Source organism: Cetorhinus maximus, chromosome 15 (genome assembly GCF_964194155.1).
Source record: "Cetorhinus maximus chromosome 15, sCetMax3.hap1.1, whole genome shotgun sequence".
Taxonomy (NCBI): domain Eukaryota; kingdom Metazoa; phylum Chordata; class Chondrichthyes; order Lamniformes; family Cetorhinidae; genus Cetorhinus; species Cetorhinus maximus.
This window is the reverse complement of record NC_135893.1, coordinates 100,701,620-100,727,459: the sequence shown is the minus strand read 5'-3', so window position 1 is coordinate 100,727,459 and position 25,840 is coordinate 100,701,620. Positions and strand designations below refer to the sequence as shown.

Genomic DNA, 25,840 nt, shown 5'->3' with positions numbered 1-25,840 from the left:
TCTGTCTCTGCCTCTCACTTTCTTTCTGTTCAGTCTCTGAGACAGAAAGTCTGCAACAGCAAAAACATCTGCTTCTGCCTTTGTTTTCAGATGTTAAAACCTGGCATGTGCGTTTCAACGACATACAGCCAATAGGTTCAAGTCACTAGGGTAAAGTTTTGAACTCTGAATCAGAGACACTGATAGCACCAGGGCAGAGCCTTGGAGTACTCACCTAAAGGGCTATTCAAAGTGTTTACCAATCTTCATTGTCTGAGAAAGGGTAGGCAAATTGAACCAGGTTCTCATCTTGTATCATCCAGGGAATCTTCTGGTCAGACCAAGCAACAACGTTTATGGAGATGATGTTGAACTCACGGTTGACGACGATTATTTCGGCGGGGTAGGGGTGAATGTACAAAAATGAGTTCCAAGCAAAGGAAGATAGCAGGCCTTACTTTACAGTTTTGTTGCCCTATTATACAGGTCAAGAAGACCCAGTGTTCACCAGAAATTGAGATTCCACCAGATGCCATACAGGATGGAAATCTCCACAAGTTACCAGAGCTAGAGGAAAACTCCTTTGTTTGTGTGTTTGTAGAAAGCGTGACTTCGCCCAGTCAGTTTTATATTCGTTTCTATGGGGATTGCACCTCTATGATGCTCGAGGATCTGATGATTGAGATGAGGTATGGACTTTTAACTGCTGGATTTTGCCACAGGCTTCAGGACCACGAAATTGGGACTTAAATGGGGATCTGAAGCCCATTCTTGCCAGCAGTGAGGGCCTGCTCAGCAGTCTTCCACGAGGCAGCCTCCCAAATGTCCACACCCACATTATCACCCTAAAAAGAACAGCTGGCAAGCTCTCTGCTGCAGGCCCGATCAGAAGGATGGCAACTTTGGAGTCTTGGCAGCCCCCCTGGGAGAAATGGGCACTACTGAGGCACGTTGTGGATGGCGAGAGCCCTCCCTGGGCTGCACAACAGTGCAAAAATAAACTAAATCTAGGCCAGCAAGGCTGGAGGGGTCTGGATCCATTGGAGCAGGTTCAGCCCTGATTGTGGCCTTTCATGCTTTCGGCACTGTTAATGGGTCATGGACCCTCCAGCACTGATGACTCTGCAGCTCGCCACAGAGAGGCCATCTCCATTGAGCTGGTGTGCTGCATGCGCAGCAGGGGAGCCACTCCACTGGCGGCAAAATGCTTGCAAGGCTGCAAAACCACCCCTAATTGGTGCTTTAACAAGCATAAATTGGCTGCCCACTCCAGCCATTCCGACATGGCTCTCCCACCTCCAAGCCTGCCATCACAGGGCTGAGAAAATTCAGCCTGTTATTGTCATATTTGCTTTTCCTCATCTCCTTCCCCCAACAAGTAAAGCACACACTGTTGTTCTAAAATTTTAACCCAAAATAGAATCCCGAGTAACCGTAAATTATCCACTTACTCCCATTTTAATGAAAAGGTTTGTCATTGACTTTCTGAACTACAATTAAAACGCAAGAGTCAACTATCATGCATAAGAGGGGTAATGAAAAGGGACAGTATGATGTGGGGAGTAGATGATTTTGATCTTGTTCCTGGGTGTGCCATTGAAGAATGTTGTGAAAACTTGCAAAAGGAGTCCCTAATTTAATGTTTTTCTACATTAGCTGCTGCAGTGATGTACTAAATGCGTAGTTGCCTTCTGGTAGTTCCTGTGTGACCTCTATGGTGTTTGCTTCCTTTGGGTGAGCCAGCTTAGGGAACACTGGGTCTAACTCAAGACCAAGATTTTTCCTATTTTGCTTGATTTTGTCTTTTGAGGAAGTTTAATTATGGGATGAATGGTGATGGACTGAGATGATTACGGTACAGTTCTGAATTGGTGACCCTGACTGTCATATCAAAGCAAGAGTGTGTCATTCCCGATCTGCAAATAGATATGTTTCACGGTTGACAGCCTAAGATGTGACAGCCACTCCATTTGGGAGATGACCAGGTGAACCTAATGGAACATTCCTTTGCATTTCACGCAGCAGTTTTTCGACCACTTTCTTCTATTGTTACCTACAGGGAATGTGGGAGGGAAAGTTCAACTGTATTCTAATCACAGAGATAAAAACAAAAAACTCGAAAAGTCGACTCTTTTCTTCTCCACCAATGCTGCCAGACCTGCTGAGTTTTTCCGGGTAATCCTGTTTTTGTTTTGTATTCTAATCACAGCAGAATAGCAAGATGCCCTTGGGTAAATAAATCTCAAATTTGTAGATAAAAGCAAAAAACTGCGGATGCTGGAAATCAAAAACAAAAATACCTGGAAAAACTCAGCAGGTCTGACAGCATCTGCGGAGAGGAACACAGTTAACGTTTTGCGTCCGTATGACTCTTCAACAGAACGAAGGAAAAATAGAAAAGAGGTGAAATATAAGCTGATTTAAGGGAGGGGATGGGACAGGTAGAGCTGGATAGAGGGCCAGTGATAGGTGGAGATAACCAAAAGATGTCATAGACAAAAGGACAAAGAGGTGTTGAAGCTGGTGATATTATCTAAGGAATGTGATAATAAAGGTACAGATAGCCCTAGTGGGGCTGGGGTGAAGGGAAGGGATCGAAATAGGCTAAAAGGCAGAGATAAAACAATGGATGGAAATACATTTAAAAATAATGGAAATAGGTAGGAAAAGAAAAATCTATATAAATTATTGGAAAAAAGGGGGATCGGAAAGGGGGTGGGGATGGAGGAGAGAGTTCATGATCTAAAATTGTTGAACTCTATATTCATTCCAGAAGGCTGTAAAGTGCCTAGTCGGAAGATGAGGTGCTGTTCCTCCAGTTTGCGTTGAGCTTCACTGGAGGAACAAATTTGTAGATGCATTTACAATTAAAGCACAGCAGGACAAAGTGCAGCCAGTTCCAGAAATGGAATGGACATAACTGAGCAAAGTGTTAATTTTGTTTTACTTTTCAGACGTTGCTATTCCTATCAAGAGGTCTCTGAACGCTATGTGATGCCAGATTCATTTATCCAGCCAGGACAAGTGTGCTGTGTGCGGAACCCTGATGATGTGTGGTGGTACCGTGTCATTGTCCATCGGGTACTAGATGAAAAACTAGTGGAGGTGTACTATGTTGACTTTGGAGATATTTCTTCCGTGGAAAGATCTAGACTAAGGTTCCTCAAGTAAGAACAACTTTTTTTACATGGGTTACCTCCGTCCTGCACCTGTTTTGGGTCTGCTTATCTCCAGTCGTTCGAGGTTGCATTCATCTCGATCATTTGAGAACTCTTGTTTTTCATTAGGAAGAATGTTACGTACATTAATTTCAAAATGGGTCATTCACTCCACAGGCCACTGCAATCATTTTTTTGTTTTCAAAACAGAAAATGCTGGAAATACTCAGCAGGTCAGGCAGCATCTGTGTCCTGATGAAGGATCATCATTGACCTAAAACATTAACTTTGTTTCCCTTTACAGATGCTGCTTGACCTGCTTAGCATTTCCAGCGTTTTCTGTTCTTATTTCATATTCCCAGCATCTGCAGTATTTTGCTTTTGAATCATTTTTACTATTGGCCCGGGAATGAGTTAGATGTTGAATATCCTGAAAGATGCCATTGTCCGATCAAAACCTACCTAACAGGATGTACACCGTGGGTAGTAAGTGGTTTGTATCTAATTCCATAACTCGTGTTATCAATGAAAATATCAACTCAACACTGATGAAAAAGTTTAATGCTAAAATATAAATCCCCATGTGAAGGAAGTTTTGGGTCTTAAATGATAAATGTCATTGTAATTCAAGTAGATGTGGTTTTGATTGAACTCTGGTTAGTGTGTGGCATTCTCTAGTTACAATATACTGAAATAACCTTATCAATGGATTTGTACAAATCAGACATAAAGTGCATTTGCCAATTGTAAAACCATACAAAGCTGGCCCAAACATGGTATTTTGGGCTCTCAAATGTTTCCTGAAACTAGATCTTGGCAGCCCAGTACCTATAAAGATTAAATGAATGCTGCCTTCTCCAATCCTAACATTGCTTCTATTGCCTTCCTTAGATGTTGCCATTCAAAACTTCCTGCCCAAGGAGTCCCATCAACGCTTATGTGGCTACAACCAACTGAGGTAGGGCAGAAGACAAATGTGGTTCGAATCAACTTTGAGGATGTTTTAAAATTGAAACCCACTGCAATTGCTTTTGGTCCCATTACAGTGGGTTTCACTTAAAGGCAAGTTTCCCAATTTAAAGATTACTAGTTCACTTCCTATGAGGTATTCCCATAGGGAATGAAATCTAAATGTACTGTTCAGATGAAGCAAGGGTAAAGGGCAAGTGTAATTCCAGCAGAACACAGTCCCCATTTTAAAGTCATTCATTTGAGTCTTCATTTTTACACAGTTGAATTTTATTATTTATAGTTAAGTTGCAACAGTTGCAGCAATTTGGAAAATACAGATGGAAAACTGAGGGTGCAATTGCAGTTTAATAAGTTTACGTAAGTCTTTTCCATTATAATGTGGAGGTAGGAATGCACTTTTTTTTTAAACGATTCGAGTATCATGCTATGTAATATACTATTATAACCAGCAACTGCTGTGGTGCTATTCTATCTGAAAGGAAACTATTCTATTACTGTTTCCTTCTCAGTGTGATTCATTGTCTCTATCGCAAGTGCATGGATGTGCACATTTTGGTTCTCTTTTTTCATCCTTTTTGTCCAACTCCTTCTGTAAATCTGTCCTCTCTGTTCTCCTTCCTATTTTTGTGTGTCACTTGGTTGCTGCCAGTGATTGCCTGCACCAAGATGTAAATGTAGAGGTGCTATGCTGAAAGGTGTCAGAATTGGTGATGATGATAGGCACCACATCCCTTGGAAGGGATCAGGGTGGGCACACACCATTTTGTTGGAGAAAGATTCTGAAGCTCAAGAACTAAATAATTTCACTGTTTTTGCTTATGGCTCACTCAAACAACACATCCACCCTTCACAAATTATCACTAAAGTATATCTAATTCCACAACTCTTAGTCTCCAGTTAAGTGTAACCACTGTCTGTATTAAGTTATTCTGTTTTTTTCCATTTGCTACATAGTTTCCGCATGTGCTCTCTTCCTACTGCCTTCCTCCTTATTTCACCAGTCTCTATGCTTTCCTTCTTTACTAATTGCTCTCTCTGTCACTCCTTTTGCAATTCTGTCTCTCCGCTCCCCCTCTCCTGCCATTTCTGGTATTTTGCACTCTTTTCTTATCTGGTGCTTGCTATTCTATCTTCTCCCTCCATTCTCACTTTCTCTAATTCTTTTTTTTTCCACTTTTTTTTTCTCCATGGCCTCTTGCTTCCTTTCACTCTGCTGCAGCTCTCATTTTCTTCCATGTCTTAAGCCAAGAAGACTCTAGACAAGCAGCTGGAAAGGAAACCATGTGGGGCACGAAGGACAGTGGGCAACCTCGAAATCACTCTGGGCAGGCTGGTGAGCAGATGGATCAGCTGGAAAGCATTCAAGGATAGATGAGAAATAAATACCAATCCCCTTGGCAGATGTGCCAGATGAGAAGCACTCAGTAGGAGTGGGTGGATACCTTCACAACCTGATCACTCTCCCATCATTCCCATACATAGCTTTTATAGTAAGATGAACCTATGTTCAGCTCATCTCTTGCCAACTAATGAAGCTGTGATTGACTGCATGCTGAAGAACTTTGTGTTGGTCTAGGTGTGACGTACTCCCAGACAGGATGATCTGCTGGTTTAATCAAGGGGAGAAGCTCAGGGGTTGGTAGTTTAGCAGAGGTGATGGACTCAAGAAAAAAGAGATTTGTTACGTTTGGAGAGAAGCCAATCAACAAGTTAAAATTACATAATGTTTAACATGGTGAAAAATCCTCAAGAGGGGACTAAAGTATTTATAGATAAAATGGACAACGAAACTCGACCCAATAATTCAAGCTGAAAGTACTCGTTCAGCAACATCAAAAAAGTAGTTTATTCAATTCATCCTGTGTGGAAAATTGGCTTACATTTCAACAGAATAGTGACTGTACTTCAAAGTAATTGTTTGTGAATGAATTTAGAATTTATAATGTTAGACAAATTAAAATTCCTCCTACTTTTATATTTGATTTGTATTTAAAAACAGCCATTTTATTTTTCAGTTTTCTGTTGCTTATCCATTTTGTGTTTTGGTTCATGTTTTGTCATTAAAATATTAGATAATTGAACAAATTAAGCCCCCATTTCAACCACTGGTAGAGTTTTGCCCTACAGACATGATGCCCGTGAAGTATGTTGTCTCTTCAGCTGCAGCATTTCATTCTAGAGATTTAATTTTCCTTTGACAGGATGATTGGAGCATTGCTGCTAAAAATCAATTCCTGAGATTCTGTGGAAAACAACCACTGGTGGCCCTGATTTGTGGATACCTTGACGATGTGTTGTACTTGTTCCTTTGTGATACGTCTACAGATGAAGATATTTACATTAATGATGTCCTTAAGAAAGCAGGTCATGCTGTGCCCTGCCTTACAAACAATGCCTCTAAGGTACAGTCAGTGCCACTGTAGCAGGTACATTGATATTGCATTTTCTTTTCTTGAACTATTCCATGTGTTCTAGTTGGCCCTTTTAATTCCACTGACATTCCTTGTCCAAAATGGTGAGCAGGGTACCTGTTGAATCTTTATCCAAATGCTGCTTTTCAGCCTGAAGCTGGGAGATTTCACAAGATAGCTTAGAATATGAGACAACATTCTAGCTTCTGCATGGTACCTTTGCTTCAGCATGGCTAATATGGAAAAACAGATGGCTGGAGAGAACAAACCCCCTTGCTACTTAACACAAAGTGAGGCTTTTGTGCTTATCTAAATATGAGTAAAACGAGAGAAATTAATTTACAAATTAGTGAGGAGCTAGAGAGACCTTGTTAGTGTATGTTGGTTGAGCTCCAGTAAGATACAAAATATTCTTTTGAGCTTTGGTCATAACTTCTTTCTGGTTTTGGCTATAGGGATTTGGGCTGATTAATCCAGCAACCCTGTATTTGAAATCAAAACTAATTTCTGTAAAGGAGGTGCCATCAAAAATTAAGGAGCCTCCAACAACCCCACTTGACAGAAAACCCAAATCCTCCGCAGCAGAACAGAACATCAGAAAATCAGACCTCCCAGCACATGGAGGGAAGAGTGAGCAGGTGAGCTAATCATCGTTGTATGAGCTGTGGAATGCTGCGTTATGGTAACCTTTAGTTTGGTTTTATGTTTTTTAAAATAACTATCAATTTCTTGTGGTGTTACACAAACCAAGTCTAGACCACATCTAGTATTCAGGTTAGAAGACAGAGGAGTAATTGGACCTAGGTAAGGGGAGAAGAGATCAATGGAGAGAGGATGCTTTTGGTATAGGAGATTTTGGAGGAGGACAGGACAGGAGGAGTAGGTAAGATGATAAGGTAATCCTAAGATGCATGATGCTGAACTTGGAGCCATTTCTTTATAGTGGGATGAATGAAGAGGTGGGTGGCAAGAGGTAAAGGAGGGAGATGGGGAATGAAGGAGAGGAATGATGATGGATATGAAAGCGTTGGTTGGTACTGCCAGGGCCAAGATTCCTCAGTGGGAAGGGAACCTGCACTAGGGCATGCCTCAATTCTATCTCCATGGGTGGTGGGGGTGGGGAACCAGAACAGCAATTTTATTCTTGAATGGATACCTTGCTTTTGGGTGCGAGTCAGAAGAGGAATGAGTTGTTTCTGTAGCTGCATTAGGGCAATTTATTTCTGAGTAGTGTGAGAAGTGGAATTTTGAAAAATATTTTTGGGGAATATTGTGTTACTCTAAAAATGTGTGTGTGTATGATTTAATTAAGCTGGGCAGAGATTAATAGGTTGTCTGGGGGCGGGGTTTAAAACATGAAAAGGATGGAGGTATTAGGTTTGAGGTACAAATGTAAATAGGTTAGATCTAATGTTTGCATTTTTAGATAAGTGGAGAGTTTGAATATCAGAGCAGTCAGAGGTGACAAGAAACATGTTTGCATGTTGCAGGAGTTCCATAGGTAAATCGAAGTGGGGATATTATATTTTATTGACCCAAAAGCAAAGACAAGATGGAAACATGAAAGATCTTATATTCAAAGGATTTGAGTTCCAAAGAGGTGTGAAAACAATGGAACCTAAGATGAAAGGGAGAAAAAAGGTATTTTAGAGTTACTGTGGAGAGCTTAGGGTAACTGTAGCTGTTTGAGATGTAGCTATAGCTGGAGCAGTGGGCTAGGAGAGGATTGTGTTGGAATCAACCATCCAGTCAAGCCAGAAAAGTCTTGCAATGCAAAAAGCAGTTTTATCCTGAAGTTTGGATTTTCACAGCAGAGTGGAAGAAAGTTACACGCCATGTGGTATGCCATTATTGAAGTTGTAGCAATTTGCCTTGGGCATTATTACTGGATTTTATAGTTAAACATCTATAAGGGAGTGTTTCCTGGAAGGTGATTACTTGTGGGTCTGACCAAGTAGAGAGGCCTTTTGGGGGACTTACAGTTTTGTAAGACGAAGTTTGACTGTGTAACTGTAGTCTTGTGTGCTTAAGTTTTATTTTATTCTTGTTAATAAAACTTTTACTTTTTAACTTTTAAAATCCCAAAGGTGTCACTGGATTTCTTTCTGCTGAGATCAATGCGACTTCTTCTCATTTTCAGAATACAAAAAAAAATGGGTAGGGTCCATAAGCCAAGTTTCCCTCTGGAATTTGGTTTGCGCAGTGATTAACGTCGGCTGTGATCATAACAGAAGGGGTTGAGTTATTGCTCACAGGGGTTTCTGATAGGCCTGTATTTGTTCAAAGTTGGAATGATTGGGGGTGGGTTTTGGGTGGGTCCTGCTTCAGCTCGAGGTGGGAGTCGGGAAGGGGATGCTGAATTATACTCATTTATAGGGATTACGGGGCCCATTTTTAAGTTACTGGGAGAGGGGCTAATACTCCCAAAAACTGCATACTCAAGGAAGGAGGCAGATACCTAGTAGGAGGGGTGAGTGGTTGTCCAGAACAGCGGTTGAAAGGACAATTGTGAGGATGGGAATGTCCAGAGTTCCAATGACTGAAATTTGAAGAGTTTTAACTAGCAATTCTTAGCGCTAGGCTGGTATTTAAGTGGTCGGGATTGTTTGGATACATTTCCCATTTAATTCTGCGTTATAGATGTGTTTATTGCGCTGAAGGACACTCTGAGACTGCATTGGAGGCGTTGGGTGAAGGTCATTCTCACTTGCAGTTTTTGTCCCATTAGTGATTCAGTTTTGCCACTTTCTGGTGAATCTCAAAGTTGCTGCCTTTATGTTCAGTCAGTGTGCTGTTCCAATGTTTGACCTGCATGTGCATTATCACTAGCTTAGTGGTTTGTGTAGCAGCATTTCAGGAGATACTCCTTCAGAAATTTTGCCTCTAAAATACAGGGTATGTCATTCAATTTTTGGGTTTTCTTGCCTTTGCACTTCAGTTACAATATTACTCTACTAAGTTGTTTTTTAGTGCTAATCAGTAAATGCTGAGTTTCTCATTATTGGTTCTCAACTGACTTCTACAGATCTGGCCATGACAGTAGGTGCAATGCTCATTCGGAGAGCAGATACAGGCACGACAGGCTGAATAGCTCCCCTTCTGTGCTGTAACCATTCTGTGATTCTGCATTCAACAGCTGAATAAATGGTTCCATTTCAAATGATCCAAATGTATAATCACTCAAATTTCTGTGTCTTGGCACCTGTTTACCTGGCTGTTTTCTCAGTATAAATGGCAATTTTTGGTTGAAGTATGTCCCTGAATATTTTTGAGGCTGTCGCATAACACTTTATGAGTGTAATCAGTTGGTCACATAACATTGTGTTTCACTGGCACCTATGGGTGCAGCACCTTTTGAATTCTTGAAAATATTCATGTCGCAATTACCAGCAGTTCACCCCACAGAACAAATGTTGTGCAGGTTGGAAGGTAAGGGGAGCCCAACAACAAAATTAGCCTGGTTAGAGGGATTGAGGTGGAGAATGCATGGGAGGGATGGAATGGTGATGGGGATAGTGAGAAGGATGAAAGGAATGGGATGGCATGGGAAGAATGGAATGGCATGGGATGGGGATTTAAAGAAGTAATATTGCAATAAAAATGCTAATTTCACTTCCAGTGTTTTGTTCATCTCTTTTCACACACTTAAAGTTGATCAGCCTGCCATTTTGGGCAGGAGAGGAAATAAATATTTGAGCAAGAAGAGGATCTTGTTTTGAGTGCTAAGACCAAAAACGGGCTTTCAAGTTTGTGAAGTTGCATCCAGGGATGTTCTCACTCTGAGAGAAATGTTGACTGCATCATTTGCCTGCATCTGTTTGTATTGGTTTTGATATTGTTCACTGGAGAGCAGGTGATTTTGATGCCTGGGAGTGTGGAAGTGGGGCAGTGTGTTCTTGGGAATGCTGCATAATGGTGACAGATTATGGGAGCAATGGAAAAGGGTTGAGAGTTCTGGGAAGTGGATCCTGGTGGGAGGGAACAGTGTGGGAGATCGCTAGGTACCACTTGGAAAAGTAAATAGCTGCATTTGGCCCTACCATGAAACTGAATATGTTCTTAACTCTTCCTGTACTTTTACTATCTTGGGAGTGAAAGAGAACGAAATTTGTAAACCTACAAATTACCACCTCAAAACAGTATAAAGTAGTAAAAGTATTCCGCACAGTTTTGCTGGGGAAGCCTCTGATGTTTGAAGCTCAAATAGTATTTATACTTCATGCTATATTAATAGTGCCAAATGGCCGCAGTACCTTAAACAGTTCCTGCTCTCAGCTGAGAACACACTTTTACAGTGGGAGGAAGCAACAATCATGAGAGTGGAAAAGGACACATTCAAAGCTTGCAGGGTTGGGAGAACCATTAGACAATAAGTCCACTGTCACTAAGCCCATGGCAGGTGGCACCGTGAACACCCACAAACCTGCCTTCGAGGCGGAACTGGAAGGATTCATTGCAAGGTAAGTATAAACGGTAGCTTTTATAGTATGACAGAAGAACGTAACATGAATACTGCGTTTTGCTTTGGTACCATATTTCCCATTCCTGATCCATGATATTCCAATGAGGAGGGAGCAACTGGTGTACAAAACTTACTTTTCTAGCCACTCACGTGAAAGTATGCAGTGGAATAATAAGTTAAGCATCCTAAAGGATCATAGGATGGGAATAGGAAGTATTAGTGGCTGCAAATGATTCTTCCTAATCACTAAATATATGCAACAGCCTCCTGATCCCTATCATATTTTGAACCTAGAGATAAACAATTCATTCCCATCTTAATCACGACATATATAGAACTAATTCATCAGCCTTTCCATCTTAAATGATATATATATGGAGATAATATATCCATTCTTCCTCTCCAGTTTTAGTACTGCGACACTTTATTCTATAAAGTTGGCCACTCACCCCAGGTTCTTAATTACTATACATCCAATTGCCACCTATTGTAATTAATGTAAAATTCTATACATCACTGAGTCTGTGAAGAGATATACCAATTCTTTTACAGGATTTTGAATCACTAACATTTGATTTGCCATATTTGGAACCACATCCATTTTGCTCTGTTACTTCAGTTGAAGACAATTGTAAATCTTTGAAGATGTCTGTACTGGGAGTATCTGAAGAAATTAAGTATAATGAGCTCCCAGCACTTGAGGTGGTGGAAGAGGAAAAGCAAGTACGTATTATCAACAATCACAATTGATCACTAGAAACCTAGTAACCAGTGACAAACTTCTGTACACTATTAGAAAAATAGCTAATAACAGCTAGGATTGTGTGCCGGTAGGGATGACTGATACCAGCTCTTTCTGCCACATGGCACTTTATGTGCCACAGAAATCAAAATCCAGATTTTGTAGCACCAAGGAGTATTTGCAATTGATGTAGGTAGTTTTGTAGAGTAGGAAATGTATCTTTTTTAAAATGATGAAAGAAGGCTCTCTCAGTAGAGACAATCTTTCACTAATATTTATCCGAGGTAAAATTCCCAGGTTTCATTTTCCCCTTTACTGGCCGCTCTGTCTGTGCTGCTCCCACCTTGCTGCTGCTGCTGCCGCTTCTGGCTCTGCAGGAAATGCTGAACCTGACATTCACCCTGTCCTCCAATTTCCCCACCCCCCCAAATTCCCTTTTCCCAAACCACAATCTGCTCAATCACTAAATCTATATTAAAGCAACTATAACAAAGAAAAAGTTACCCTTTTTAATGAATTGTTGCTCCAAATTGAAGAGTATGATATCCAATAATTCCATCTCCCAAGTGATATTGAACAAAGTGAGCAACATGAACAATCAAAAGTAGCACATAATATGAATCATTTGGCATTAAGTAGGTTTATTGTTGTATTTTACTTCTACGATTTAAGGAGAGGTTTGCACTTCCCATATATTTATCATGCAAAATGGGTGGCTTTCAGTCCCTAAGTAGTCGTCTTGTTGTTTGAATATAGTGAAGATGTAAATATTGGGCAGACTTGGAAGACAAGAGAAGGTAATTTATCTTCTATTTCCAAATTTTAAAGTTCAGATGACCCTTTGTGTTTCTTATGAAATATATTTTAGATTGAAGAATGATTTCTGCACATAAAATGGGGATAATGCAAAATAATACCAAACATTTCTACTCACCTTAAATTAATGTACTTAAACTTTTGATCACTTTCTTTCAGCAATGTTACCTTGTGTTTGCTCCTTTTATTAACTATGTATATAATTTGTAGCAGGATCTGTGCTGTGAATCATTGAACAACGTGGATCATCTCCCAAATTCAGAGGCAAAGTTAAAATCACAAGATGAGTTTTATATCTCAATAATTGATACTAAGCGTTCTGTGGAACCATGCAGTGCGGAGATTCCTAGTGTGTATGGCCAGTCTGGTGAGTACAACAGTGTAGTATTGTAATTGGAGAATTAAACATTTTCTGAACTGTGCAGGAGCCTTTTTTTGTTGAGAGCTGTAGCATACAGGTGTTGGTTTTTAGAATTTCAAGAAATATTTTTGTTTTAACAATGAATGTATGATTTGAGGGAACTGAGTAGAACGATAACTGAACCCAATAGTGTGAGGAGAGAGAACTGAACATGAAGATAAAATCATTACTGTTGGATGTTCTGCAATTGTATCATTTGTTTATAATGTACTTTCAACTTCTTCACTATGGGCTTTGTAACTCGCCTCAGCTAAATCCCCCAACTCCATCAGTTCATACCAGACAAGAATTACATCAAGAAAAGAAAAATCAAAATGTATGTTAGTCAAAGTTACTAAATCTTTGTAGAACATGTTGGCTTAGTTGGTAAAGGCACTAGTAAGTATGAAACTGAACCAAGATAGACCAGAAAGTGCATGTTGAGTTTCTCATCTCCTGCTGAGTTATCTGATCTTAGCTGGATTGGCAATAGGAGTATTAGAGCTTGATTTTATATCATTGAACTACAGAGGGTAAAAATCATCCTGGGTCCCGTTTCTGTCTGCCATACAGGGATGCATTGGAAAGTGCATGTGCATGCAGATATTGGATAAGATCAACCTTGGCTGTGGTGATGACATACAGGTGAACACTATCTGTACTTGCACACAAGGAATGGCCACTTAAGTTGGGTGCTGTAGCACACCTAGTGACAGTAGAGTAATGCTCAAGTATTATGTTAGAGAAAAGAGAAAACGAAAGATTGGTAAAACAAAATTATTTCTCAAAAAAAAATTATTTTATAAATAGTGTTGGTGCCAGTATTTTTGAAATTTATGTAATTATTCTACTTAAAATATTGCTACTTGTCGCAAGAATGGATGGGTTAGGTTTGCATTTAGCTGTGTAATCTGCAAATTCTAATGTTAAGCAACAAAACTCCTTTTGTAGGATCTTTTGATGTGCATGACAGAACTATTCCTAACCTGGCTTTAGAGATAAGGATTAAATTCTAACAAAAGATTGTTGCCTTTCAAATTTATTTCAAGTTCTGATATGAGTCTTTTTAAAAATATGTAACGTAGCCTGTGTTAGAGGTGTGTGTGTATGATTTCCAGTGGAAACAATCTCTGTGTCTACCCTATCAAGCCCTTCAGAATCTTACGTTTCAATGAGATCACCTCTCATTCTTCTAAACTCTAGAGAATACAGGCCCAATTTACTCAGCCTCTCATAAAGGGGTTATATTCTGTAAAAATAAGGGATTTCCCACTTAAGATCGAGATGAGGAGAATTTTTTTTGCTCAGAGGGTCGGTCATTGGCCTGTGGAATTCCCTTCCTCAGAGAGCAATAGAGGCTTAGTCATTGAATTTATTCAAGGCTGAGTTAGATTCTTGATGGACAAGCGAGTGAAAGGGTATATGGGGTAGACAGGAAAGTGAAGTTGAGAGGCTACAATCAGATCAACCATGATCTTATCAAATGGCAGAGTAGGCTCGAAGGGCCAAATAGCCGACTCCTCCTCCTAATTCATATGTTCGTATGTATGTAAAGGGATGGAAGCACTGGAAAATTTGCCTTGTGGCCAACTTTTGTATGTGAATTAGAATGTTTTCTAAATTTGCAAAACGTTTGGGTTTGATTTTTTTTTGTTGCTGCATTTTAATAGCCTTAAGTAACAGTGCATTTGTTAATGAATACTGATATTTCAGGTGTAACTTTCAAACCCGAGAATGTTCAGCCTTCTTTAAAAGCAGATGCCCAGGAAGGTAAGCATTAGAATTGTTGGACACCTGGATTGTTTAACTGCACTTTCACTATGGATTAAATGATTCTATCTAATTCTCCTTCTCTTCTGTTGAGAGTACCTTCCATTCCTTACAGCCCTGCTCTTGAACAAGTTACTTGGCGGGCAAGAGTGAGGCGGAGGATGTGTTCTTTAGGCTGTCTCGTCTGATGAGCCTGTGACTGGGAACTTGAGGGAAAATAATAAAGCAAACCCAGATTCACACAATGTTTTATTAAATCCTCCAGACACGTCAAAGTCCTTAACCCATAGATTATTTTTGAAGTTTCGTTATTATGTGTTGTGCAATAAATGTCTATAGACAGTCTGTTTGGTAGTGGTTGAGGGAAGAATATTTGCCAGGAATCTCCATTCTCTGAATAGTGGCATGGAATATTTTGTGTCCACTTGTCATTCCCTGACTGGAAAACTGAGAAGATAGACATCATCTTGGTTTAACATCTCATCTGAAAATGAATGATTACCAAGTGAGCCAGGCTGGCACACAATGAGCATACACCCTCTGCTGTGGTACTAAAGTATATTGGAGCTCCAAATTGTGGAATTGTACAGCATGGTCTGAGCCATTTTAAAATTACACTCTCGCTCATGCAAATTACTGCTCAGTCATACAATATGAAACTACTAGAGATAAAAACAAAAAGCTAAAAGCTACTGCGGATGCTGGAAATCCAAAACAAAAACAGAATTACCTGGAAAAACTCAGCAGGTCTGGCAGCATCGGCGGAGAAGAAATCAGTTAACGTGTCGAGCCTTCATGGCCCTTCGGCAGAACTGAAGCATAGTTAGGAGAAGGGAGAAATATAAATTGGTTTAAGGTGGGAGGGGCGGGGGGGGGGGCGAAGAGAGACGTTGAGGGTGTGGTGATTGTGGAGATAAGCAGTGATAGGAGCAGATAATCAAAAGATGTCACAGACAAAAGGGTCAAAGAGGTGTTGAAGGTGGTGATATTTGTCTAAGAAAAGTGCTAATTAAGAATGGAAGACAGGATATTCAAAGTACAGCTCTAGTGGGGGTGGGGTGGACAGACTAACAAGGTTTTAGTTTTAGATTTAAAAATAATGGAAATAGGTGGGGAAAGAAGAATCTATATAAATTATTGAAAAAAAAAGGGGGGGGTGGAGAAACGGGGTGGGGATGGGGGGAGGGGGAGTTTAAGATCTAAAGTTGTTGAATTCAATATTCAGCCCGGAAGGCTGTAAAGTGCCTAGTCGGAAGATGAGGTGCTGTTCCTCCAGTTTGCGTTGGGCTTCACTGGAACAATGCAGCAAGCCAAGGACAGACATGTGGGCAAGAGAACAGGGTGAAGTGTTAAAATGGCAAGCGACAGGGAGGTTTGGGTCTTTCTTGCGGACAGACCGCAGGTGTTCCGCAAAACGGTCGCCCAGTTTGCGTTTGGTCTCTCCAATGTAGAGGAGACCGCATTGGGAGCAACGAATGCAGTAGACTAAGTTAGGGGAAATGCAAGTGAAATGCTGCTTCACTTGAAAGGAGTGTTTGGGCCCTTGGACGGTGAGGAGAGAGGAAGTGAAGGGGCAGGTGTTGCATCTTCTGCGTGGGCATGGGGAGGTACCATAATTGGGGGTTGAGGAGTAGGGGGTGATGGAGGAGTGGACCAGGGTGTCCCGGAGGGAACGATCCCTACGGAATGCCGTCGGGGGGGGTGAAGGGAAGATGTGTTTGGTGGTGGCATCATGCTGGAGTTGGCGGAAATGGCGGAGGATGATCCTTTGAATGCGGAGGCTGGTGGGATGATAAGTGAGGACAAGGGGGACCCTATCATGTTTCTGGGAAGGAGGAGAAGGCATGAGGGAGGATGCGCGGGATATGGGCCGGACACGGTTGAGGGCCCTGTCAACAACCGTGGATGGAAAACCTCAGTTAAGGAAGAAGGAGGACATGTCAGAGGAGCTGTTTTTGAAGGTAGCGTCATCAGAACAGATGCGACGGAGGCGAAGGTGCTGCTTCATGCTCTCATCGGGACCTGGAAAAATTTATTAATTTTGCTTCCAATCTCCACCCCTCCATCATTTTCACATGGTCCATCTCTGACACTTCTCTTCCCTTCCTTGACCTCTCTGTCTCAATTGCTGATCATAGACTGTCCACCAATATCCATTACAAGCCTCCCGACTTCCACAGCTACCTCGACTACAGCTCCTCACACCCCGCTTCTTGTAAAGACTCCATCCCATTCTCTCAGTTCCTTCGCCTCCGTCGCATCTGTTCTGATGACGCTACCTTCAAAAACAGCTCCTCTGACATGTCCTCCTTCTTCCTTAACCGAGGTTTTCCATCCACGGTCATTGACAGGGCCCTCAACCGTGTCCGGCCCATATCCCGCGCATCCTCCCTCACGCCTTCTCCTCCTTCCCAGAAACATGATAGGGTCCCCCTTGTCCTCACTTATCACCCCACCAGCCTCCGCATTCAAAGGATCATCCTCCGCCAACTCCAGCATGATGCCACCACCAAACACATCTTCCCTTCACCCCCCCCTGACGGCATTCCGTAGGGATCGTTCCCTCCGGGACACCCTGGTCCACTCCTCCATCACCCCCTACTCCTCAACCCCCACTTATGGCACCTCCCCATGCCCACGCAGAAGATGCAACACCTGCCCCTTCACTTCCTCTCTCCTCACCGTCCAAGGGCCCAAACACTCCTTTCAAGTGAAGCAGCATTTCACTTGCATTTCCCCTAACTTAGTCTACTGCATTCGTTGCTCCCAATGCGGTCTCCTCTACATTGGAGAGACCAAACGCAAACTGGGCGACCGTTTTGCGGAACACCTGCGGTCTGTCCGCAAGAAAGACCCAAACCTCCCTGTCGCTTGCCATTTTAACACTCCACCCTGTTCTCTTGCCCACATGTCTGTCCTTGGCTTGCTGCATTGTTCCAGTGAAGCCCAACGCATACTGGAGGAACAGCACCTCATCTTCCGACTAGGCACTTTACAGCCTTCCGGGCTGAATATTGAATTCAACAACTTTAGATCTTAAACTCCCCCTCCCCCCATCCCCACCCCGTTTCTCCCCCCATCCCCACCCCGTTTCTCCCCCCACCCCCCTTTTTTTTCTCAATAATTTATATAGATTCTTCTTTCCCCACCTATTTCCATTATTTTTAAATCTAAAACTAAAACCTTGTTAGTCTGTCCACCCCACCCCCACTAGAGCTATACTTTGAATATCCTGTCTTCCATTCTTAATTAGCACTTTTCTTAGACAAATATCACCACCTTCAACACCTCTTTGACCCTTTTGTCTGACATCTTTTGATTATCTGCTCCTATCACTGCTTATCTCCACAATCACCACACCCTCAACGTCTCTCTCCCCCCCGCCCCCCCCCCAACCTTAAACCAGTTTATATTTCTCCCTTCTCCTAACTATGCTTCAGTTCTGCCGAAGGGCCATGAAGGCTCGAACCGTTAACTGATTTCTTCTCCGCCGATGCTGCCAGACCTGCTGAGTTTTTCCAGGTAATTCTGTTTTTGTTTTGTAATATGAAACTACTACTTGGCGTAATCCATGCACTTTAACCAAACATTACTGAGAAAAACAGCTAACAGTCAGGTTGAGACAGGTAAAGCTCCCTATGAGGTATTGCTTAAGACATTTGCATGTAGTATGTATAAGCCTTGTAGTTGTCATTGCTCAAATGTAAATTCTATCCTGTATATCACAATTTGCACACATTTCTGTAAGGACTGGCAATACATTATAAATACTTAGCTCACTTGTCTGAATTTGATAGAGATATTAATCTATATAAACATTACTTGTATTTCAAATTGCTTATTATTTAAATCATTTTCAAGGTTTCTGGTACTGCTTTAGTAGTGAGACTGTTTTATTAGAAGCTAATTATCTTATTGATTTTTCACCCATGTAACAACGTTTTATCTTCCCTATTTCATAAAAAAATGGATATAAATGGGCCCGTTAAACCACTTGGTAAAATGTTGCTTGATTGAAAGAAAGTTGTATGTGAAGTAAGGGAAGATCATGTCAAGACTTTTCCCGTAGGCGACGCGGATTGACGTTGGGCGGAACTCCTGACGTCATCCCGCGTCACTTGTATTTTCAGGTCGGCGGGGGCGCAGCCAAGTCAGCTGTGCGCCCGCCGACCTGTCAACGGCCTATTGAGGCCATTCAAAAAGCAATTAGTGGACCTGCCCGATCAACCTTAAGGTTGGCGGGCAGGTCGGGAGCACTGGCGGCCACCTGAAAAAGCAGGAAACCTCATCCAAGGGCAGGATGAGGTTTCATGACTGAATTTAAAAATTAAGATTGACATAACTTTAAGTAAAAGTTGATGTCCCAACTCATGTGACATTGGGACATGGATGGTAAATGAAATTTTCGAAAGAACTTTTTCCCTTTGGGAACTGATCTCCCTGAGGCAGCACTTAGTCTCAGGGAGATCGGAGCGCACTTCCGCATTTGCCATCACGCCCCCCCCCGCTGCCCCGGCACAAGGAGCACATAGCACTTCCATGCAGACATCGCACTGGGTGGTGAAAAATGGCAGTGTGCTGATCGAAGGGCTGCCCACCCACACCCGCTCCCACACTTTTTGGTGTGGGGGGGGTAGTTTTGCCCCGTGTAAGTTTTAGCCCAGTCCTTTTAACTGAACAGATGTAATTGTTTCCCCAATGACGATTTAAATTTAAGACTAAAAAAGATGTAAAATATATGCATGGAAAGCAAAAATTGGCCACATTGAAAAGACTGCAGTGGTTCAAAGAGTAACCTGTTAACACCATCTTGGGGCAACTAGGAATGGACTATAAATGTGGCCTCAAACATTTTGTTGAACACACTCTAAGAATACTGTTAAAATAGCTAAGGATGAAGTTGAAAAAAACCTAGGAGTCTAAAACTTGACGCTCAGCATGGCCAGCTAGAACAGAGCAAAAATCAACACCAGGCGAATGTTGAGCCATGTTGTTAAAACAGTGGAATTCAAGTCCAATTAAATCATGATCTAACGGTATATAGTGCTTTGGTATGAGTGTCATTTTGAGTACCAGATCCAGTAACAGGCACTGAATGTGAAACATCCAGTTGTCGGTACAAATAGGAGCCACATTAATCTCCAGTCTTGGTGATCTGAGCTATAAGAAAAGACTGGAAAAGGAAGAAGCTAAAAGGTGATCTTATAAAGTTTTAAACAGTAAAGATAAATTTGGAAAATTACTTCAAATTAAATTAGGGAAGCAGGGACTGACTGATACAGGTTCAAACTAGCAAAAGGCAAGTGTGAGATCGATACCGGGAGGTTTTTCTTTACATACATTGATCAACACATGTAATGGACCCGTGGATAGACTGGTCCAAATGCAAAGCCTCAATCATTTAAGAATCAAATAGATGTTGTATTGGAGAAACTTTGGATGGAGTCGGTTTGTGTGGATGATTTGCAATGAGCCAAAATGGCCTTCTTAATTCAGAATTATTTTGTGATTAATATGATTTGCATGTTTGTATATAATTTCATCCATGAAATAAATATATGTTTTAATTCAAGGGTGGTGGTTACTACATCTCAGTAGAGAAAGCAGTAGTTAATCCTCACATTCCAAATATGGTGGTCATACTGATTTTTTTTCATGGAAAGTGAAAACCAACAGCATTGATGCAATAATTTCAAAATGCTGATCTGTTGAGGAAATGCTGCTGTACAGAGAAAAAGGAAAAATCTTAAAGGATCACAGCAATTTTATATATGTGTCATTTTGGCTATAAATGCTGAAAGGTATGTAGGGGTATAAGAAGAGAAGAACATATAAAAATTCCATAGAGCAACTTACCCTGAAACACTGAATCTCTGTGACCCACAGCGAACATGCCTTCATTTTCGGGGAAGGAAGGCTAGCTTTCCAGTCAACAATCCAGTAGGTTGTGCTCCAGTCATTGACATAATAACTTAGTTGCCGAAGAAATATAAGTCTTTGATTGTCATCAATGTGGATATAACAGTGAAGAAAAAACATCTTGTGTTTGATCAAACATAGATACAAATTGATATTTTAGTCTTGGTAGACATCCTGACTTTGGCTTTTCCTTGATTGCAAGTTTGCTAGACCTTAATTGTTTTGGAAAAAGTCAGGGGGGTTGCAGAATGCTCAGGAGTGGCCCCTTCTTGCACCAATCAAAATATATCTCTTGTCTCTTGGTGGGATGGGGGGAAGTGGGAGGGGGGGCGAAATGTGCTATTTTCTCTACCCCCAGAGATGCTTGTCTGATGAACTGTCCTTCCTGGCCAAGGAAAATTGCACAAGATATGGGGAAAGGAGGAATGGCTATAAGTAGAGAAAGAAGAATTTGCAACAAGCAAGAAAATTAAAATTATACCAGTATAAAGAGTTTAGAAGAAAAATGCAAAACCACCACCAAATAACCTGGAAATTAAAACAACCAAGCGGGAAGGCCAAGGGAACTGAATCACTGTGTTTTAAGGGAACAGTTTGGGCAAGCTATGCAAATCAACCCACTGTTGAATTGAGCACGTTGCACTTTCGACCAAATAAGAATGTACTCAGCAAAGGGTGGAGATTGTTCCAGCTTACCTCTCCATGCTGGTTGCTGATTATACCAGATATCAATTAATAAAATACTCCTGTCTTTTTCTTCTTCAGTAGTTTCCAGCTACACTTCTGAAGCTCCTCAAAAGGAATCCATTCAGGCTACTACAGTGTCTTTATTCAGCAATGTCCAGGAGGAGTCTGTCCTGACATCACCTGTGTTATCTGCTGCACCAGCTGGGCACAACAAATTTCATCTACCCAGGAGCTCTTCATCCGTCGCATTGGGCCCCTCTGCACGCATGGCAGGAGCGCTCCATCATTTATCATGGCTGTCGATAATGAACAAAAAGTAATCCTCACAATTCCAGATAGGTAAACATTTAAAAGATACTTTCTGTATGGGGTGGGGAAGGGAAGAAAAGTACTGTTAGAGCAAAGCTTTGGAAAAAGATTAATTTTTCTGAAGGGTATCTACATAGCTCTGGTTAAACATAAAGGACATCAACAAAGAGAATTATAGAGTGCATCAGCTGGAAGACTATTATTTTAGCATAGACACAAATTTTCACCTGACAAAAATATGGAATTAGAAGCCATTTTTGGTCTCCAATCAATGGCTTTTGTTATGTATACTCTGTGATCTTTTCACACTTCATGTAGTCAGGTATATTTCTCTAAAGAAAAATCTTGAATTATGTATCTGTCTTTGAAACCAGGCTGTAAGGTACATAAGGGTCTGGAATTTTCTGTAAGTGGCAAGGCATCAGCCTTTGCCTTTGACTTCAAAGAAAGCAGCCTATAAAGACCTAGCATGGACTTCCCCCATTCCCAATAAAGCTAGCGCCAAGTCAAGTGGATCTCCAGGCATCCAACATTAGTGATGTCAGCAGGGTGAGCCCCGATCACATTAAAGTATTCTCACAGACAGCAAACCAGGAAGCTAAAAGCACTAACTAGTTTCACTTTTTTAATTTAAATTTTCGCAAAGTGAATTAACTGATTGATTAGATTAAGGTAGAAACTAAAATGTTTATAAACAAACCTGTAAATTTAAAAATATGGATGCTAATCAGAATGGAAAAAATTAACATTCCACAAATATAAAATTAGCTTTCCAGGGTCATTGAGAGTATTTTAGTAGTAACTATAAATTTAGATCCTTGTTTAAGAACATAAGTTGGAGCAGGAGCAGGCCATATGGCTCCTCGAACCTGCTTTACCATTCAGTAAGATCATAGCTGAGCAGATTATGGCTTCAAATTCACTTACCTGACTGGTCTCTAGAATCCTTGACTCCCCTATAGTTCAAAAATCTGTCTATGTCGGCGTTAAATATATTCAATGACTCAGCCTACACATCTCTCAGCGGTGGAGAACTCCAAAGATTCACAACCTTCAGAAAAGAAATTCCTCATCTCTGTCTTAAATGGGAGACCCCTTATTCTGAAACTATGCCCCTAGTTCTAAATTCTCCCATGAGGGAAACATCTTCTCAGCATCTACCCTGTCAAGCCCCCTCTTAATCTTATCTGTTTCAATTTAATCACCTCTCTTTCTAATAAAATCCAAAGAGGATAGGCCCAACCTGCTCACCCTTTCTCCATAAGACAACCCCTTCATCCCAGAAACAGCCTAGTGAACGTCCTCTGAACTATCTTCAATGTAAGTATACCCTCTGTACACAGTACTCTAGATGTGCTCTCACCATACCAACACCTGTACAATTGTAACAAGACTTCCCTGATTTTCTACTCCATCTCCCTGCAATAAAGGTTAACACTCCATTTGCCTTCCTAATTACTTGTACCTGCGTGTTAACTTTGTGTTTCATGTATGAGGACACCGTGATCCCTCTATTTGCTGCAGTTAGACCTCATTCAACAAAGTGTAACTTTTTCAAGTGTTTTTACAGCAAGACTATGAGTGGAAGTTCTTGCCAGTTTGCCAATGATTGCAGTCTGGGTGGGGTAGCCTCAATAGGGCACCATCTGGAGCAGTGTAGAATCACTGGCAGCAACTTCTAGATTTCTGTGTTACTCTGTGCATGCATAAACTCCCAAAGTTGGTCAGTATCAGTGGAGGAGTCACTGTGAATGCTGACAGTTTCACTGTCATTACCACTGCAAAATCCAGGACAAGATGGTGTCAGTGGTGTCATCAGTGATAGCACTCTTGCATCTGAGTCAGGCTCTGGATTCAAGTCCCAATTCAGAGACTTGAGCATATTATCTAGCCTAGCACTTTAGTGTATTACTGAGGGAATGCTGCATTGTTGGAGGTGTTGTCTTTCGGATGAGATGTTAAATCGAAGCCCTGCTGCCTAAAAGATTCTACAGCACTGTTCAAACATTCATCCGTCAATCAACGCCTAAAACAGATGAATGGGACACTATGCACAAATCGGATGCCACATTTCCTACATTAAAACTGACTACATTTCAAAAGTACACGAGTAAAGTACTGCAGATGCTGGAAGTGTGAAATAAAAGCAGAAATTGCTGAAAATACTCAGCAAGTCTGGCAGCATCTGTGAAGAAAGGAACAGAGTTAATGTTTCAGGTCGGCAAGGCCATTCTGAAGAAGGGTCACCAATCTCTCCACAGATGCTGCCAGAGCTGCTTCCAGTATTTTCTGTTTTTATTTTACAATTCAAAACCACTTCATTGACTGGATGTCCTGAGGCCATGAAAGATGCCATGCTGTTTTATGTTATTATTCTAAGGAAGTGATATTTTCTAAAGAAAGCTCTGTCTCACTGCTGTAAAGTCACGTGCACCTGGAAAAGTCTGGTAATAAGATCATGCTTTGGTCAGATTGTTGCATGAGAATTAGGATCTGTTCGTAGTGACATATAATAAACTTTCTGCTGAAAAAGATATTTCACTCTTGTGATGGCCTAGTGGTAATGTCGCTGGACTAGCTATCCAGGGACCCAGACTTATGACCTGGGGACACTGTGGCAGGTGGTGGAATTTGATTTCAATTAATAAATGTCTAGTATAAAGTTAGTCTCAGTAGGATTTTTTTTTTTTAACAATCATTCATGGGATGTGGGCTTCGCTGGCTGGGCCAGCATTTATTGCCGTCTCTAATTGAGCTGCCGCCTTGTTGTCTGGGTTCACGTGTAAAATGGCCCAACAGGTGAGGTGGAACTGAACCCAACATTAATATACTTTTAGAGAGAAGGGGAAATAATCGGGAGTTGTGGGTCTTGAAATATACTGGAGTGATTTTAAGGTTCAAGGGTTTGGGCAACTTATTTATATATTTTCTGTCAGATTAATCTTCTAATATTCAGATATTCATTCTTCTATATCTCACTGGAATAGTTTTTAATCATTCCCAGGTATCCCATATTCTCTATTTTTAATTGAATGTTTTGAAATTATTTACAACTTCAGGAAATCAGCCTGGATTAGCTGGAACACGACTTGGCCACCAATACGTCATTAAAAAAGATTCCTATTTGATGCTCCAGGTCCGCATTATACAACCTCTGGTTTGAAGAGCTTGTTTTCAAAAGATTGAACATCAAACTGACAAAACCCAAGTCTGAAAATATTACCATTGCCAAAATATTTCTCTCAGTTTTGAGATTTTACTTTCCCCCCGTGCTATCTTTTTTTCACATGCTTCTACAAAGGAAACATTGTATAAGATAAATATAATCTTGATCTTTGTATTTTATTTATTTTTTGAAAGCTGCTCAAGTTACCATCCAGAAGATCAGCTTCAGAGAACTAAGATTTTGTTTTTTTTTATTGGGAAAGATATACTTATGAATGTCGACCTTATTGAAACAACCAACGTGACCGTGTGATGAAGCTGATTTAATATGGAATTGAAGTGGCAATCTTTTACATTTATGTGTAATGAATGGAAAACTGCTGATAGCTCTAATGCTTGTCATGCTCAGTAAGCCTTTACATCCTCGTCTGTTAATGCAATGTGTTTACTTTTACTTTCTATTACTTAATTTTACTATTTACTTTTTATATATTAAAAGTTTTTGCTGATGGTGATGAAACATTTTTCCTTTTCAGGTGCCCATTGGCCAGATCAACCACTCCCCCAGATCAGATACAGCACAATGAGCTATAAAGTAGTACTCTTTCCTTTGAATCACAAGATTCTGGATTCAAGTCCTTCTCCAGACTTTGAGCACAAAAATCAAGACTGACACTGCATGCAGTATTGAGGATGTGCTGCACTGTCAGAGGTGTGCCATCTTTTGGGTGAGGCGTTAAACCAAGGCTCCATCTGTCTGCTCTGGTGGATGTAAAAGATCCCAGGGCATTATTTCAAAGAGGGGTAGTGGAGTGATCCCCTGGTGTCTTGGCCAATATTTATCCCTCAATCACCATCACAAAAAAAATATATTATTTGGTTGTTATCACATTGTCGTTTGTGGGAGTACACTCCAAAAATACTTCATTGGCTCTAAAATCACTATATAAATGCAAGTCTTTTCTTTTCCCCAAATTTACCCATAAATGTAACCTCTACTCACCCATGTGAAATTTCCATCTTCAAACAGGCCATTCCTATGGCTTCTCT

At 41.0% G+C, this 25,840-nt stretch overlaps 1 protein-coding gene across 1 annotated transcript in view; it reads left to right on the top strand.

Moving 5' to 3' along the window:
* tdrd5 (tudor domain containing 5) overlaps positions 1 to 24,970 on the top strand; it is a 43,381-nt gene extending 18,411 nt beyond the window's left edge. The window contains exons 9-18 of the mRNA XM_078559086.1: positions 466 to 668; positions 2,934 to 3,146; positions 4,029 to 4,095; positions 6,311 to 6,511; positions 6,976 to 7,158; positions 11,535 to 11,705; positions 12,751 to 12,907; positions 14,654 to 14,710; positions 21,395 to 21,655; positions 24,685 to 24,970. Of these exons, the coding sequence (XP_078415212.1) occupies positions 466 to 668; positions 2,934 to 3,146; positions 4,029 to 4,095; positions 6,311 to 6,511; positions 6,976 to 7,158; positions 11,535 to 11,705; positions 12,751 to 12,907; positions 14,654 to 14,710; positions 21,395 to 21,636 (1,494 nt within the window). The 3' untranslated portion in view covers positions 21,637 to 21,655; positions 24,685 to 24,970. The remainder of the gene's footprint in view (positions 1 to 465; positions 669 to 2,933; positions 3,147 to 4,028; positions 4,096 to 6,310; positions 6,512 to 6,975; positions 7,159 to 11,534; positions 11,706 to 12,750; positions 12,908 to 14,653; positions 14,711 to 21,394; positions 21,656 to 24,684) is intronic.
* The last annotated feature ends 870 nt before the right edge of the window (positions 24,971 to 25,840 follow it).